Source organism: Apis mellifera, linkage group LG1 (genome assembly GCF_003254395.2).
Source record: "Apis mellifera strain DH4 linkage group LG1, Amel_HAv3.1, whole genome shotgun sequence".
Lineage (NCBI taxonomy): Eukaryota > Metazoa > Arthropoda > Insecta > Hymenoptera > Apidae > Apis > Apis mellifera.
Genome location: NC_037638.1, coordinates 17,379,395 through 17,399,070, shown reverse-complemented (window position 1 = coordinate 17,399,070; position 19,676 = coordinate 17,379,395). Strand labels below are relative to the sequence as shown.

General features: G+C 29.7%; 1 protein-coding gene across 1 annotated transcript in view; it reads right to left on the bottom strand.

Moving 5' to 3' along the window:
- Nucleotides 1-2,045: 2,045 nt before the first annotated feature.
- LOC724835 overlaps nt 2,046-19,676 on the bottom strand; it is a 91,615-nt gene continuing 73,984 nt past the window's right edge. The window contains exons 6-8 of the mRNA XM_026440859.1: nt 5,798-6,028; nt 4,886-5,117; nt 2,046-4,664 (exon numbers count right to left, since the gene is read on the bottom strand). Of these exons, the coding sequence (XP_026296644.1) occupies nt 4,436-4,664; nt 4,886-5,117; nt 5,798-6,028 (692 nt within the window). The 3' untranslated portion in view covers nt 2,046-4,435. The remainder of the gene's footprint in view (nt 4,665-4,885; nt 5,118-5,797; nt 6,029-19,676) is intronic.

The following is a 19,676-nucleotide window of genomic DNA, read 5'->3' as shown; positions in this document are numbered from 1 at the left end:
CTGCACACTCTCTGTGACCCTTGATTTTCAAACTACCATTTCAAAATGGTAAAAAGTATTGATAATATTGAAATAAAATATAGAAGTTGAATTATAGAAGGAAGAATTATAAAACTTTCTAAAAAGAAAAAAAAAAGAAAAGAAAAGAAAAGAAAAAATTCACCAAGATGAAAAATGTCAGAGAATTGAGCGATGGAAGAAAGAACACGTGGGAATATCTAGAGAAGTGAGAATAAAAGGGCGGAGAACCAGCATTCTTCCGGCAATTAGAATTTTCCTGAGACCAGTGTGACTCGCTACAAACCCTCACGAGTGGCTTAATTAAGCCAGACCAATTAAAAACACGGCCACAGCGGATTATATACCACCGCGCGATCTAATCAACGGAACAACGCGGATTTTTTCCATTCTTCTTTTACAAATAAGTCGAATTTAATAATTGATTGGCTCATTGATATATTTATATTGGTATATTTAAAAAAATTTATTATTTATTCTTCTATGTTCTTCAATTTTTCCACCACCAATATACACCATTATATTTTGGAAAATTAATCGCATGGCAGAGAAATATGTGGGAAGTCTGTTGTTACCTCATAGTCTATTGTTGGATTCAACCATTTATAAAATCGTTTGTTGCACGAAGAACAGTTGTGTTGGACTGTTCCATTGTCGTTGCATTATTATATTCGACCGCTTAGTCGCGTGAGAAAATCGTATTTTTCGAAATACACGTAAGTTTGGACGGTAGAGTTAAAATTAAATTTCGCATGCTATGATTCCGGGATCAAAGAGTATTATTGTAATCCTGATATTGTTATCGAATATCGTGTTTAACTTGCATATTTAATGAAAAAGATATTTTCGAATAATTAATTAGAAATTATATATATATATATTCGTTGGAAAAGTAAGGTGCATTATTAAATTTATAAATCAATATGCAAAAATCTTTTTTCCTTTATAATTTCGTAACATATTTATAAATATTAATTAAGAATATTTGTTATTTCAATAAGCCATTCAATCATTATTTAATTTTCGATTTAATTTTCAAAAAAATATTAAATATACTATATCCTCGTTATTTACGATATCGTGACGTACAAAATTATAGAAATTAATGTACAAATTAATAATACTTATATTATTAACAATTTATAAACCATAAATAAAAAAGGATTAATTATGCGAGAATGGCACTATGAATTAATATTTCTTCAAATTATGTGCATATTTTATTACAATTGAAATAAATATTATCAATTAATTAAAAAATTTTCATTTCTTCGCATGATTATCCATATATTGATTAAATTCTTATTTTAAAAACGTATCATAACTTTTCATTGTACATATAAAAAATAAAATACAAAGAAAAAGATAGTCTAAGGATCTTAAAATTAATATATAAATTTAATATATAAATTTTCTGTTTTGTCAATTAATATCCAATATTAATCTAATTAATTAATAATCATTCTAAATTAATGTATATAAAGTTATACAAATCTGGTACTTTTCTGGTTCTGACAGAAACAGAAAAAAATCATTTAAATAGCATGAAATAGTAGAATTTTTTCCATGCTTTGTAACATAATGTCAAATGATAATTTCACAAGATCATTTTTGATAGAGAAACAAATATCTTGTATATTCCAAATCTTGAAATAGAAAAAAAATTTAATCTCATTTATAATTTTATAATTTAACAATGTATTTGAAGATCCTAACTAGTTTCTCTTCCATTATCATCAATCACAATCAATCACGTGAACCACACAGAAGATTTAGATCCTCTATCGTGAAATTCAACTCAATGGCACAGAGAATAATTTTCTCAACTACTTCCTTCGATTAGACTCTCGATCTAGATACAACGCTCTCTCGCATACATACACTTTCTTCCTCTTTAATTGAATTCCCTTAACAATTACAGTAAATTACATTGTTCGTATTTACAGCGTGATATACATACAGATCATTTCTCTATAAAAGTTGTTTCGCGGTGCATTTTTATTTCATTTGTGTTTCTTTCCTATTTCTTTTTTGGTTGCGTGTACTCGATACACAAAACCGCTGTAATTTCGTTGAGATCGATCGATTTCCTGTTTCCTTAAGGCTAATATGGTTAAACCACCATAACGAATACCAATTTCAATGAATTTCAATCGAAATTAGGCATTCGATCCATTGCTTTTGTTCCTTTTTTGTCTTTTTATGTGTTTATTTATTTATTTTTTTTGTTTTTTTTTTGGTTTTTTTTATAGTTTTTAGAGATTTTTCAGGTTAGATTTTAGGAAGATCGATCGATCGTCGATTCGTCTCGTTCGATCGTGTCGTTTTTCGTTCGTCCATCAAATGCAATATTATTTCTTTCAATCGGTGACTATTCGTTCCGGTTCTAACAATGAGTTTCAATCGAGAGAAATTTGAACAATATTACCAATTAATGTTTTGAATGCCTGATTGATAATATGTGTAGCTCAATTACTTTTAAATTTTAAAATTAATAGAAAATTCAAAATACTATTTTTCCAGTTATTTTATTTTTTATAAAACGTTAACAATTGTTTTAATTCAAGTTAAAATTGAACAATATATTTTTATGCATTTTTTAAATTACATTTATAAAATATTTAAATATAAATTATATTTCGAGCCACATATATTTTTTTTCAATAAGATAAATATTCAAAATTTATATTAAAAAAATTATTATCAAGGAAACCACATTATTAATATTTGTTTCTACAGTGTGTGAGCAAACATCACAATCAATGACATAGCTCGATTTGAGGAAAATTTAAGAAAATTTGGTTCGTAACAAAAGACCCGTATGTCTTTTTCTCATCGACTAGGCAGTGATAGATTTTGTTTAAACAGTCTTCTCGATCTTTCGACGAAAAATAATAATCTTTTAAATGGAAAGAATTACGATTATTTATTGCTGTACACAATTTGTTTGTGCAGATATGTATTATTTTCTCTCTCTCTTTTTTTTTTCTTTTTAAAGAAATGTGTGCGTGATTTTCGTTGGAAAAAAGTGATTTTTCACAATAAATTATTGTATGTATATATAGGATATCGATCCGCTTCTCTCGCAGATATTTATTGTTATTGTTGCTACTGTTTGATAGGCAGTGATACTTTCTTTTCATTTCATTTTCATTCAATTTTTATATTTCAATCTCGTTCTTCCAATATATTTTTGAATTCATATACAAAATTTGACTGAAAATTGTTATATATTTTTAATTTTAACAAATCGCATCTTTTTTTGCATAAATTTTTAAATAAATCAACTTAAATTTCAATTATTAAGATTTCTAATCATCGAAAAATATCGCAGAAAAATCAAACACATCAGAATTTAATAATTAACAAGAATTCTCTTTTTATTTTTAATATCGATTATTATTTCATTCTTTATCTTTCATATTTCATAATACTTCTCCAATAAATTCTATCGTTCAGATATCAAAATCTAATTACAATCAATTAATCATCTTACACATCTTCGACGATGTCGTAGATATTTATTTCCGATATTGGTCGCAAGAACGAACACTGCCTCTATAAACTTTCTTATTTTCTTCGTTTACATTCAACATATTTATACTTTCGATTATCCAGCCTTATATAATCGCAGTTTCTTATGAAAAAACAATATCATCTTCAACAAACAATAGAAGTTCTCTTAATATCTCTGTTCGATCGGGGGTATTTTCGAGATATTTCTCAGAATTTCTATAGAAATAGTTCGAAACCCTCGACGATGTATTTATAACGCTCTCGTTAGATTTCCCGCTTCGTTGGCCGAGCTCTCATTCGCTTCCGGTGTCGGGTACAGGCACGCGTGAAACGATTTCACAGCGAGAGATAACAAGTTTGTCCACTTCCAACGCTCAGGTTCCAACTAAATTTCCATTCGTTTCGTGCTATTGATTTATAGGGATCAAATACATCGCTTCCTGCACTGAAAGCATACGACCACGAATATCCCTCTCGAAAATTTGCAATTGAAATAATCTCAGGAAACGAAATCGTAGCACGATTTTCTCTCTCTCTTTCTCTCTCCTTCTCTTCTCATTCTGCTTCTCTCTCGTGTGAAATCGAATTTTTTGCTCGAGAATTCCAAGAGTTGGAAAAAAAGTAAAAATAAGAAATGAAAAAAAAAAAAATGCGTCACCTTCACATGCTCATTTCCGGTACCAGGACGAAGATCTCTTGACTTTCGCTCGAGGAAACAACGATTTCGATCGATAACGAGTATCACCCGTTAATATCGAACGTTTTGTCTTTTACAGCGGCTTCGCACGCCGTTAGAAAATCGGTCTCTCGATTAAAAGCAGTACTTCCGCGTGCTCACTTCCGGTACCGGGCTCAAGGACGGGGGCCGCCCCTCGCGCGGGACAACCCCCCCTTCCTCCTGTCAGCCGTAGTAATAACTCTTCGTGCTCAAACTCCGTGGATTTTCCGGGCGTAGAATCGTGTGGAGGCTGTCCGTGCCTACCATATGGTTGCCCAGGTCCACTCTGACACCTGTGTTGCCAGGGTAATGCCCTGGCGCTGGATGCATCGTGGTGGGCGACATAGGTATCCTTGTTTCCGCGTAGTAACGATCGCCGTGGAGCCTCTCGGCCAGCTGGGTCTCTGGAAGCCTGGAAAGGAAATTCAGAGTAAAATAAAAATAGAACTTTTTGGGGTGGTGGGGTAGAATGTTTGCAAGATTGATCGTGATGAGAATTGAATGAAGATGGAATTGTAATTGATATAATTTAATAGATACTAGTAAATTTATTATTATTATTATTATAATTTAAAAAAGATATTTTTAAATTGTTAGATCATTTGAAAAAACGTATTTGAATGGTGTACAAACCTTGTGTCTTGCATCGGAACTGGTACTGGCGTGGTAAGATCAATATCAGCGTCAATTTCCGAAATGTCATCGGTGAATCCATTTGGAAGCGCTTCGTTATTTGCATGGAACTTTGCGTCTCTCTTCGCACGATGACGGCTGACTAAAAGACGTCCAATTACCAAGCCCAGGAAGATTAAAATACCGGCTGTGACCGACACGATGATATAAAGGTAGAATTTCTCTTGATTTTCTGTGTGAACGGGAAATCCGATAAAATGTAACAATGATCAAATTTTATAAAATTAATTAGGTTATATAATTGAATTAAAATATGAAATATGAAAATTTAGGAAGGGTTCAACTCGCATGCAAAATTACTTGGAAAATCTACTACTATAGATGCAATGCAAACACAAATGCTCAATCTTTTTGATTGCAAACTAATCGCGTTTCGAGCAATAAAGTGCAGTATTACTATTTTCAAATAATAATTTTTTTACGCAACATAAATACAATACAAAAAAAGTACTTATTAAACATATATACGACTACCTACAGTTTCTAAATTTTCTAATCATAAACTTTTATCTCCCAAATATTTATCCAAGAAAAATTTAATAATTATTTTTCAACATTTTTTAAAAAATGTATTACATTATATTATTGACACTTGATGATAAATTTATAATAATAAATCATTAACTGTAGGAACAGAGGTTTACCTACTAATCTAGATAAGCTAAATTATCGATTGTAAATAGTTACTATCATTTCAAACCTTGATAAAAGCGGGATCTCTGTTTACCGACATTTCCCTAGGCGATATCTCTAGTTCAGCCGATAAGGAAATAGAGAACAGCGAGAAAGACCGGTAAAAAAGGTAACTTACCGACTGCTCGAAGGGGAAAGTGGAGTACAGAGTGTACTTACTCGATATGAACGAATAGGCATTGATCCATTCATTGATATATCCGACAACGACACGATCCTCTTCGGGAAAGGCGTAGACTACCGTGGTGCAATTAATCGGTGACATCGTACTGCTGGTAATATCGGCCACGTTGTTGTCGAACATAATCATCCCTTGAATAACCGTGGGTGTTAAGGGCGAGTCTTTCGCTCCTACACCGACTGACTTAAACTTGTTCGATCGTGTATCCACTGTGTAGACGCGAGAAATAAATGAATAGGACTGACTGATCAAGATTAAAAGATCGATAAGAAGGGATAAGAGAATGCAATGCACAAATAGGTGCCGAAGTTATATTAATCATCCCCGATCCTGTTATTTACAAGAAGCCATAATTGTTTTTTCTTTACACGATAACAGAGATAATTTCAAAAAATTCCAAATACAACGCACGTTTCTTTGCAATATATTTGATATAACGATCAATATTTACACATTATTTGTCAGATATACGATTATGTGTGTTAAATACGGAAATTATAAAAGATAATCGGAACATCGGTTAATTTATTTTACAGATAGCGTATTCTTGGCAAGGCAATGGTGATTTATTCGTAGCTTCGTATTATATACAAGAGTATTGGGAATAAAATGATGTAGAATGTAATCCTCCACCAAATCGTAATTGCTTCGTGTTATTTGTACAAAATTACGATCAATGCGAGAATATCAGAGTGCTGTGTAAAGTGATAGAGCAGAAAATCAGGGAAAATATTAAAATAAGATGAATAATGTGAATTTACAAATTGAAATTTATACGTGGAATAAAGGCTAATTTATAAAATTTAAGTGATATAGGATATAGGAAATTTTGATAGATATTTAAATATGCGATTACATTGATTTTATTACTTAAAATATATACATTTAACGTATATATAATGAATTTAATCATAATTGAGATACTTCATTATATTATATTCGTTTAAAAAATAGATGAGAAGGATTAAATATAAAATTATTAAATTCAAAGTTATTTTTTTTACTATTTTTAAATGTAAAATTGCTATTTTTAAATAGCTTTAAATTAAAATAATATAAATAAAAATGAAAGATATTTCATTTTAATTTCTTTCTTTTATCTAAAATAATCTCTCAATATTTCCTATTTGAATTTTCTAATAACGTTAAATGAATATGAATTAACTTTATTTATAGTGACAAAAACAATGATATCAATTCAATTGTCGATAATTTAAGATAAATTGAATATGCTACGTTACGATATTGTTTTCGACCTAATATCAAACATTATTGATATCTTCTATATATTTCGTTGTCAATCTATAAGCACAAATGACTGTCGATGCTGCATATGCTCTTATCACTAATGGACCCATTTCAATCCATAATTAGAATATGTCAATGCTACTAGACACTCTCACATAATAATAATAATAAACTAACATTATAATTATTTAATTTTCAGCTCTCTATCAATTACCAGTTACAAAATTATTATGCAAGAGGACTTTAGTGTCGATTTTGCGCCATACAATGTTACCAACTTTACCAAAATAAAATAATCTATCTAATCTTATTAATCAAAAAGATATTCCACGCTCCCAAAGTTCATCAACCCCAGAAATCTCTTAATTGAATTTAAACGAAGCAAATTTCGTTTAATCTTCTCGTCTAACAATCAAGACCCTTCCACGAAACGCGTTGGAGGTTCCCTCTGACGAGAGATGAATCGAAATAACATGGAACAAGCGGAAAGGTACATCGATAACCCGTTCGACGTGTCGTTCACCCCGTGTTTTTTACGGATCGATGATCCGGCAAAGAAGATACCGATACTCCGCGCTTTCGATAGGTTTTCAGAACTCAGACAGGCCATGGATATTTTTCAAGAGGGGGAGGAGGTGGAGGAGGAGGTCCGGTGAATGCCAATGGGAATGGAAATTCGAAGTTCATCTTATTATACATCGGCATACGACAGTGGCCTTTGTCATTTGTGCCGCAGAAATACGTGAATTACATATGAGGATGGATATTTTGTTTGAAGTTTCAACGTGTTTATATTTATATTGATGAAAAGTTGGAGAATTATAATTATAATCGAAAATAAACGAATTTTGGATTTGACTATAATCGAGAGAATTGGAAGAAATAATGGATTGGAAGGAATTTTGAAAGCGACGTTGAAGTTATTTCATTATGAATGTAAACTGGATTTAGGTGGAGATTTTAATCATTGAAATTACATGCAATATGTTTTATAAATTATAAATATCGTGAAATGAAACATGTGTTTGTTTTATAAATTTAAGAAATGAAACAATGTTATAAAATATAATGTGATATAACTACATATTTTATATTAGAAAGATATAATTCTTCATTTGGGCTACCAATTTTAATCATCTGAAATCATCCTTAAAATCGAATCTCTTTGAACGTGTATAAATATCGAAACGCAAACTTACGATCTTCACGAACGATGAGTCTGACGTCCCTGTTTATTTGATTTGGAAAACCGAGCCAGTTTATCGTGGTTCTTAACTAGAACGCTTCGAAGACACTGATTTACATAAACGGAGCCTCTGTGCGACGCAATTCTGCAAACGCAGTGAAATTTACATGGGAATCAGCAAATAACTTACCGCGAAATTTTGAATCGTCATCAATACGAAGAAGAAACTAAAACTCAGCATGTACGTTTTATGATGTTGACAGAATCAATATTTTTTTTCTACACATCCCAGAATTTAGTTATGCATTATTTAGTTAAGCATTATTTTATTATTATTATATCGAATAATATATTTTCAGTTGTGTTGTATTTTAAAGTATTTTTAACTTTGATACGATTAAGGAATTAAATAATATTTATCCTTTTGTAAAATATTCAAGTGGATCATTTTAAGAATCTAATTTAATTATATAGATTGAATATGTTTTCATTGAATTCTACAAATTGAAGGGGAAAAAAGAGGAATTATTATTAACTAATTATAACTACAAATTTTTCAAGAAATATTTGTATAAAACTTTAATTGGAGCAAATACGTTTCGAATAATTAAGTTGGACGAAATATTACGTCGAATAGAAAGAAGAATTAAGTATTCTAATATCAAGTGACCCAATTCAAACTTATGCAATTATGTATGATCTGACGAAACTCGACGAGCAACGATGGTTAAATATGCATAATCAGCCATTTCAAATAGTACCTACATTTCATCTTATCATCAATATATATGCTAAAAAGAAAAAATAAAAAAAATAAAAATTGTAAAAAGAAGAAATAAAAGGACGAGTTTATTAAAAATTTTCATTAATTAATTAAAAACTACGAAGAGAAAATAATTAATCAATAACAGTAATTGTTGACACTATTTTAGTAAAAGTTACTCGAAATGTTTTTTTGGCTTTTTTAGAATAAAGAAAATTTTTTTTACAAAAGATTTCCAAGATAAACTCTAGAGAAAGTTAAGAGAATCTTTCATATTATTTACATCTGAATTGAAACAGTCAGATCCAGCAATTTCATGATTTCTATTTGCGATCAGATCATCATTTGAAGTTTCGAGTTTTCCAATTAAGAACTTTTAATTATTTAGAATCAATCATATTAATTTAATGAATCAATTAAAAAATATAAGCATTCCATATGTTTTCTTAACATCAAAGACATTTTTATTTGCATCTACACAATAATTCATAGCTCAAGAACAAAACAAAATCTCAATAAATTTTACTTACTTTGGAAGTGATAACATTTTATATCATAAGAATAAACTACTAGGAAACAGTTTTCTTCTTTAAATGTTCACTAAAAATCATTAATTATAATTTCTTTTCAATATTATTTAATTTGACCAACAATAAATAATTAAATATAATATACACTAATAATATACACTTGTATCCATCGAAATTTTTCAAACTCACAAACGAAAAATTGTTCTCCAACCGATTGACATTTATGATTTTTCTTCGCCAAAACGAAATCGATTTTCTCGCTGGAAATTGTTCGACACAACCACGATAGACGTGAAACTATTCAAGTGATATATTGTAGGCAAACATTTAAAACGCTTATCAGCACTCTATGCGATTTGCACAGGCGCTCAGATAATACCAATGTATTCTCAAATATTTGTTATATAACTAAGACTACAATGATAATCAGTATCGAACTAGAACATTCATTATTATTATTAAATATTATTTAAATTTTTTCTTGAATGGGAAAATGGAAAAAGCTCCTATCGATTGAATCAATTAATCAAAATTATCAATGAAGATCTTATCTGAGAAGAAATTTATATAGAAAATATTTGCATAGGAAGGATAGAATTAATTTAAATAATTTTTATATGTAATTTATATTGTCAACAATATTTTTAGGAAATATATTGTTTCAAATAATTATTTGATTTCACAATAATATCTCATATATGTATAATATCTAAATACGAATATTTCTCACTTTTTCTTCAACAAGATAATCTAGTTAAATTTTAAAAAATTGTTGTCTTCCATACAATTTTATTTACCTGTACAAAAATGAAGAAAATGTAGCATTCGTGTAATTTTCATTATACGTGCAATTATTTCCACAAGCAGAATAAACAACATGCCCAGAGACATTATTACCATCCTGATATTTAGCAAAATAAATATACTATTATATATATGTAAACTAAATACAACAGTAGATTCAGATTATGTATTTTCCACTTAAGGAATATGTAATATGTGCATTATGCAGCTACATCATACAGTATTTTGATGGAGTATTATGCATTATAATGCATCATACTTGAAGCCTTGTTATACGCAATTTAATGTTATTTTAATGAAATGTTGCTAAATATCTAAAAGGTAAAAGGATTCTTTAAAATGCATGCAATACTACTCTTTTATTTATCCGCACTGACACATATATTTACATATGCGTAATATTTATACTAATTTTGAATTATTAAATAATGAAAATAGTTATATAATTTATCTTTTATTATTTTCTATAATAAATAAATAGGAGATAATAATGAAGATATTTTTAATTAATTAAATGTTCAAAAAAGTATGCTTAAATATATTTTTAATGTATATATTTATAAAATTGTTGGTTCAGTTTAATTTTAATTTTTTCATAAAATTTTCTCTACAATTAATCTTCCAGTAAAAATTTAATGATAAAAGAACAATAAAATAAAGAAGCACAAAATTAAAATTCTAAATATTTCACTAAAGCAATATAAATGTTTATATCCACATATATTTTTCATTCTTCTTTTCTTCGTATATTTCATATTATATTTTGGAGATTTAAATTAAAATTAAAAACAGTTATTATTATTTCGAGATATGCTGTCCATGTTATTGTTGCTCATACAAATTTCATATGTATATTACATATATTTGTAGAACAAAATGGAAATAATAATATTTATGTTACGAGTTATCTTATATTATTACTACTATACGTTTTATCATAATACAATTTTATTATTTTCAGTTTAAATTTTTATTCCATCATTGTTTACAAGAATAGATGATGAAATTATCCGCTAAACAACGCGTTTGAAGAAAAATAAGATCTCAGTGAAAAATGGCAATCACTTAACAGATCACAATTTAACTGCTTCTCGTTAATAGTGTTTGAAACACTTGAACATAGAGAACGGAAACATCTGTATTAGTATGTTGTTGCAATGACGATGGTTCCGTCACAGATTGGTCTATCGGTTGGCGATTCGCTATCAATACAAGAGGAACACTATGAACCCAATCTAATCCTGATTAGATCTATAGGAATTGCTTTGGAAATCCTGCTGTGCTTCGACATGCGGATTCTGAACGAGGAAATAATGTAAACGCGCAAGATATCGGATAGTTGTCGGATGAACTATTTTCACGCTTGACGCGATGTCGATCGAATTATTAAATTCCTTTCGATTCCAATAAAGGTGCCAGGAATTATCGTCTCACAATTGTAATTTCTATTAGTCTGAAAATAATAATATATAATGGTACTATATAAAGATAAGTATTTCTATAGAAGAAATAAAAGAAAAAAAATATTAGATAGTTTAATTTTAATCAATACTCAATAACATGATGAATATTTATTATATTGAAAATCCAAGTTCATGCCAACTTTCATACTTATTTTACGATATTTTATACATGGATTAAACATCTTTCTTAAATTCTAATCGAACAATTCTCTGAGATAAAATTATTGAAGCATCCTAGAATTTCGGATCGATAATTAACCATTTTGGCCATAGCGAAACGGATGTTTTACGATCAAACGCAACGTTGTTTCATTGGGAATAATGATGCCACAGTTTCGCACGTAGCGCGTCTCATTAAGATATTTAATGGTTCGTCGCTTGTTTTCCATGGCAATTTATAGATCACGTTTAATTGTCCATCTATCGGTCGTTTCTTTCCGGAAATTAAACTGTATCAGTACGCGTTAATGCGGTTGTTAATTAATACAGGATCACGAATTATCGACCTGTAAAATTGATATCCTTGGAACGACTGATATATCCGCGATTAATACCTTTATGAGCAATTATCGATTTAATCCACTCCTTCGAAACGAAACATTCGATAAAAAGAAGTTTTAGAAAGTTTTCTTCTATCAAAAGCATTATATTATGAATCAGAATTGATTTAACGATATATCAATAATGGCAATCGTATAATTCAAATGGCTATTTATGAAATAATATGAATGCTTCATTATGAATATTAAAAACCATTATTGTAAATCGTTCAACATTGAAATGTCCACGCGTGATAAATGAAGACATCAATAAATCAAATAATTAACTTATGTAAAATATTATTATCTCTATGTGAAATATAATATAACATAATAAATGACGTTTAAATTGCTATTTAAATTTAGCATTAACTCTCAAATTATATCACAATTATGAAAATCATTTTCTCAATTAATTTGTGTCACGATATCAATAATCAAAAGTTTCTTTAAGAGTAAGAATCATCGTCCAGAAAATTATCCTAATTTTCCAGAATTAATTCACGAACTTAATGGACTATATCTTTTCATTTAATGAAAGAATTTCAGATAGAAGTTCAGCTCTTCAATTTCGTTAACTTTATCGCTAAGCTCGTCGAAACAGTGTAAATTTTGCCTCCAGTAAACTTCTATCCAGGATACTTTGAGTCATTAGCTTTAGTTAGCTAATAACTTTTTTGTCAAATATCTTTAGCATTATATCTTGGAATATATCTTGCATCATTATCGAGAACACTTCACGGACGATTTAAGCTTAAACTTCCGTACCACAACACGGGTTCGATGATCTTCAATGGGGATGATACAGGATGAAACTCAACGAGAGGATTGGTTCAAATGAGGAATTATCTACTTCAATGACTTTGTTGGCGGATGAGAAAATTTGTTGAAATTAAATATTTAGTTCAACGTATTATTAATAAAACGCGAAAATTTTTCAAAAATAATCTTGAATCTTTATATTTCGACAACTGATGTATCAGAATGAATCAAAAAAGTAATGGCACAATTTTTGACTAAGCTTTGATGACAAAATTGTTAGTTCCTTCTCTCATGATTTTTATTTCCATTTAAAAATGTAAGTTTTGTTTTTATATTCAATTTATTTATTAATATATATAATAATTTCCTGTCTCCTCAGAAAATTATATATTCCTGTCTATTCATTTCCTGAATTAATCTGTGGAAATTTGACTGATGATGGTTGTCTAATCAGAATTAGATTAGACTTGCAGCATATTAGTAGAGTTTCATTACCAATGTCAAATTGGTTATCAACAGTTCAATCTTCAATGCAACGCTGATATGAGTCTCAATTATCCGTGGCTTCATTATGACCGGAGACAATTAACGTTGACCAGCGACAAGGCTGAACGATAATTTCAAAGCACCTCTTCATAAATTTTTACCGATAATTTAATTCCATGTGGATAATTTAAGTTTGATCATTTTATTTGATTTTTCTTTAAATATTATTAAACCATTGATCGACATAAATTATGACAAGCTTGTTTCGTGAAGTAAAAAGAAAATGTAAAAAGAAAAAATTAATGGTCTATATTTCAAATTTATTTTCATTGAAACACTTTAATTTTAAACGCAAGAAATGGGATTTTTAATGGAATTTTAATCAAAGCAATCAGGACGATATTTTAACAACAAAAAAATTTTCCATTAACGTTGAATCTTTGTCAGTAAAATAAAAAGTAACGATTTTATATCGAGTTCAATGAAAAAGTTAAAAGATATAACATTTTTGACATCAAACAAATCTTCTATAAAAGAAATTCAACTATTAATTTATCAACCGTTAAAAATACTATAATTGTTCAAATATTAACAATAAAATTTTCAATTGTAGGAAAGAATAAACGGTGATTAAGTAAATAAAAAATATTATTAATTAAATATTAATTTAATCTTGAAAATGTTAAAAAATTAAACATTAAACGTATTTTAAATCGTACGTTTCATCGGCAACAGATATAAATTTCCTTTCTCGTGGCAATTAACAAAGCTCGAGACGAATAAAAGCAACGTGAACGCGCGAGAACGAACCTTAAACGTGTACCTGTGAAATAATCCGACGTGACAAACGTAATAAGGAGAACGTGAAAGTATAATAACCGGGGCCAACTTGTTGGTATTCTTTGTGAAAATTCGACCGTGTTTCCTTGCCGTGTCATAAAGTTTGCCGACGATCGCGAGCTCCTGACTGTTGGAATTCTAGCCCGAAGGGCTCGAAAGTTTGCGCAACTGCAATACCCACCACGCCAGATATTGACACCACGATAGCCGTTTAATTGTGCCTTCATCGATCTAAGTTTGACTTGCATACGACGATGTTTGAAATTATCGTTAATTATCTCAATTCTCATTCTCGATCTTAATGGTGATTAATTCAATATTTTATCGAAAGATGATTTTTTAATCTTCTATTTTTAAGATAATAATTGATTTGATGAGATATATTTTAGTTTCTTTATATATCGTGAATTGTTTGGGAATTTAAGATTTTTACACGATAAAACATTAGTATCCGATTAGAGCACGAAACAAGAAAATTCTTTAGCAACGCATAAAGTTTCCGCATTAGCGTTAAATTATTCACTTAACTGTTGTCTCGAGTTTAAGACTCGCGTTTCCTCTAGACTTTCAGCTAGATTAAACAGTGAAAGTTTCAATGTTAAACTGTGTCATTGTTGAACGTGTGGTTCATAGAAATGATCCACTTAACAAACAGCAAGTTTTAAGTAACTTAAAACTCTATCCTTCCGACGAAGCTCTTCTCACAATTTCGATATCATCACATTTTCTTTAAATAAGAGAAAAGAAAGAATGATGAAAAGTGTGAATGGAATTTTTTTAAATTTTTTTCGATGTACTTTTATTATACTGGCAAAGAATATCTTCTTTTTTAGAAAGAATGAAACTCGCACTAAGAAGATTCAAGTCCATTTTATCATTTTTTATCCTCTAACTGTTAAAAGGATGAGGAAATTTAATACGTTTTAAAATACAATCATTTCAAAATAGAGAAATAAGGAAAATCCAATTTTAAAAAACTGTTCTCCACGAATTAAAAAATTTCACTTATCATGTCTTCTTCTTCAAGATTGATAACAACAAACGATTCAAAACCTATCCAATTTATATATTATCAATGAAAATTAAAATTACAATCAAGATCAGGAATATCAATTGGACTTCTGAATAAAAAAAAAAGAAAGAGAGAAAGAGAGAGAGAAATTCAATTTCTGACGTGACACAATTTTTAACCATCGAATCGCGCGAACCTGGCAAATTCATTTCGCGTATCGATCGTCGAAAATTTAATTTCATCGAAAGGACTTCGCTGGTCATTGGCGAGTTCCACTTCGATTCCGATTTGAAGGCCGGCAGAAAGGAGAGATCAATTATTATTAAGTTCGCTTATCTAATCGACCATGGGAGATTATGCGAGGTGGCGTTTTCATCGAAAACTTTATCAATATTTTCTTTGTCAATGAAATGGAACGACAAGAGGCGTCGATTCGAAGTTCGACAACGATGTCTGGTGGAAATGATTGGAGATTCAAAGATTGACTTTCTTTGGTCTTCCAATCGTTAGCTTCAATTAACGATCAAATAAAATCCGATAATGTAATAAGATACGTGATAATTGGATTAATTTCACGAATGAAACGTTGTTCATTAATGTCGATGAATCCGATGTTCTTTTTTTATTTTCTTTTTGTTTCAAAGTGAGATGAAATATAATACTTCTTCAAATTGTTAAAGTCTAATTTAATTTATTTTTTTTTTAATATCAATTCATTTTTTTTATAATTACAATGATGAATTTTTATACAAGAGGATTTTAAGTTTGATACAGTTTTCATTATAATAAGCATTATAAAATATTGATTCATAATATAATTAAAATAAGAATAAACCAATCAACTTTTTTTATATCATTTGCGTGGATGAATCTGAGATACTCATAATGATTACATAATAAATCATTATAGAAAAAAGAGAAGATAGACATCATTAGAGAAGAAAAAGTAATTCTACACAAAGTTAATTCTATTAAAGATTATTTAAAATCATAAAATATCGAATAATAATACGATTAAAATAAAACCAATTTTCTATTTTTTTATAATCGCACACAATTGAACCAAATAAAGAGGAAGAGGAGAGCAAAATTGGAAGGATATTGCTCTAGATGCCAAGCTCAGAATTAAGAGCCAGATTAAGATGATAACACTGATAGCTATGGACAATCCATAAACTTATTTCTTTTGTGAATAAACCTACACGATTCAAATAATGAACCTGGATAATGAACAGAAAAATTGTAACGATACATTATCACGTTGCGTGTCTTCAACTGTACACGATTTGTAATTCTATTGACCATAAGTTTGAAATAGACCCACGAGGGGTAAGAATGGTTTTAATTAGAAGGTTGAATTATCTGCGTGGCCGGCAATTGAACGCTTAGCAGCGGTCGTTAAAGCATGCGGTTGAATGAATCAGTTGCTGGAGGGCCCAGTGCCCCCAATTTTCACAATTTTGCACGAATGTGGATTCATGGTTGGCGCGGTGACGTACCGTGCATGTCATGGATAGAGCGGTGATCATGGCCTCTGATGGTAATTGCGTTTTGTTTTGTAGTTATGTGTGGTTTCGTTGGTCTATTTGCGTTAAACAAGCTCGAAGGTGTGGAGAGTATGCAAAACAGGTATTTGAGGGGAACCAGAATTAAATAAATGACGATAAGTAGTTTAAATGGATTGTTTGGCCCTAATTCTACCGAGCTGTAATGCGTTTTGTAAATTATACGCGAGCGATTAATATTAATTGGAAAGAAATTACAGAAATTGTTTGTGTATTAATAAAAAGATTAGAATTCGAAAGGATTGGAATTTTTGTCTTTTTTTCAGAAAAGAACAGAAAAATTATTCGGGGAATTCTTTTTAATCAACTGAATCAACAAATCCATTTTTCTTACAAATAATATTATTTTTTTCTAAAAGAAACATTTTTTCTCAAATATTTACCTATAGTTTTTTTTTAAATTCTACGTATTTCTATGAATTTATTTTTAGCTTCATTTTTACACGTATTTTCACGTATTGGGTAATTTTAGTTCATTTTATCGGCTAGCTTTTCCTCTTATATAACGTTTGATCCAATGTATATTCATTTTACTACGAATATATATACATTGGCACAATTTTCGGTTCACTTTTACACCAGTTTATAAGAACTTTCCATTTATTTCACTCTTTCCTCTCTTTCTTTTAATTAGTTTGCCTTCCCAGTTGCGCCAACATCTTTCTCCCTTTAGATATTTTCCTTTCAACGTATCGTTCTTTGTGTTCCCTCTCTTATTTCTCGTTTATCGCCACTTTTTTCCACTTGATGTTGATGTAGTACGTTCCGATGCAACGTTTACCACCGGTTTTTTCCCCCTGTCTCCTTGAAAACTTTCTTTCCTCATTTTTCTTCCCTTATTTCCTTTCTTTGTAACGAATACCTGGCTCTCAAACTTCCACCCTCTGCAGCATCTTCGAATTTCCATCCAGGTTCTTCTTCCATCCACCTGATAATTAATCTTATCCACCGGATTATTTTCCTTATTCATTCCTCATTCTTTATTCATTGTATTTTCATCGTCGACCCTTTAAGAAAATTCCTTTCAAGTACTCTCGTGGAAACTTTTTCACCCCATTCATTTGCTAATTTCTTCAACGGATCACAAACATTCGAGGAAAACAAATAAAAGATTATCTTGTAATCATTCTAAGATGGAAGATATTTCGCAACAATTGTTATATATAAAGATTCCAGCGATACATCGCGAAATATAATTAATCCTCAAACTCGATAATAGCCTTCCAATTGCCCATTTTCAATCCATTTTCTTCTTTACATTCGCTTCGAGATTGATTTACAAAAGAAAAGAATTCGAATCCAAAGACGTTGTTCAATCGCTTTATTGCATTCGCCAAGCTTCTCTTGACTTCGCCAAGATCTTTGTTAGATAAAAAAAAAAAAAAATAGAGATCATGGCAATGTGTCGAGAGAAAGGTACATCGATAATACTCGTGCATAGTAGCATACCCTTTCATAATTTAACAAGGTCGAACGCGCGGCAGAATTTTAGCAAGTCGACGTGGGTGGCATTAAAGGGGCTACGCCTGGAGGAAATTGGATTTTGAACAGGTTTGATTGGATTAAAAAGGATGATAGACACGCGTCGCGAAAGGATAATTTCGTTCACTCGGGTAAAATAAGGTTGACCAGACCTTCTCGTTCTTTTTTTCTATCGAAAGTAGGTTACCTTCTTGGTGTTTGATGGATGAAGTTATAGTTTAGAACGATAAGATTGAAATTAATGCACACGATGAAAGAGATAAGGAAAAATATGGCACCTATAGTTGGTGGAACAGATAATATAAGTGTCGTACAAGGCGTTTGGTTTGTGTCTTTGGCAGGTTTCCAAAAATTTAAGGGATGATTATTCGAGAATAATATTATTCTATTCAAATAGAAGTATTTGAATAAATGAATAATGTGTTTCTTGTTTAAAAATATGCAATAGTGTATTTCGAGGAAATTTTTATCGATAAATTCTTCATAATAAAACTTTATTTCTTCAATTTTAATGCAATTATTTCTTTTGGACAAACATATATTCATCTTTCAATCTGATTTGAAATTATATTTCATTTTATTTTCACGAATGTTTCAGATTGTAAAATGCAAATCAAATGGCAAATTTATTCATAAATTTATTATAACATATGCATCAATCTTCAAACTTTTTATTAATAAAAAAGATAATACATAATTTATCATTAAAAATAGACAATTTCAAAATCAATCATAAACATCAATCAATATAAACATAAACAAAAAAGAAGAGACAATGGACGAATTATAATTTAATAATTTCATATAAAAAACAATATACAAAAAAAAAAGAATATCATAGCAGTATAATGTAACCATCAAGAATATCAAGCTTTAATTAGAGCGAAAACCTAGCAAACCGCAAAGACGAAGCTTAATTAAATTCTAACCACGATAGCATAAAGAAGCCGCTATAAAGTTTCTGTTACATATATTGGATCTTAACGATATGCAACATATCGTTTTCTTCGATTAAAATAAACATATCTCTTTTTCCAACTTTTATCATCGACATGCAATTTGTGATATATATATTCCAAAAACTTCTTGGATTTAGTTTCATAAAAAAAGAAATTCTCGAATTTTATGCGAATTTATTGCACCATTTCAAAGAGAATAATAGAGAACTTTTATGAAA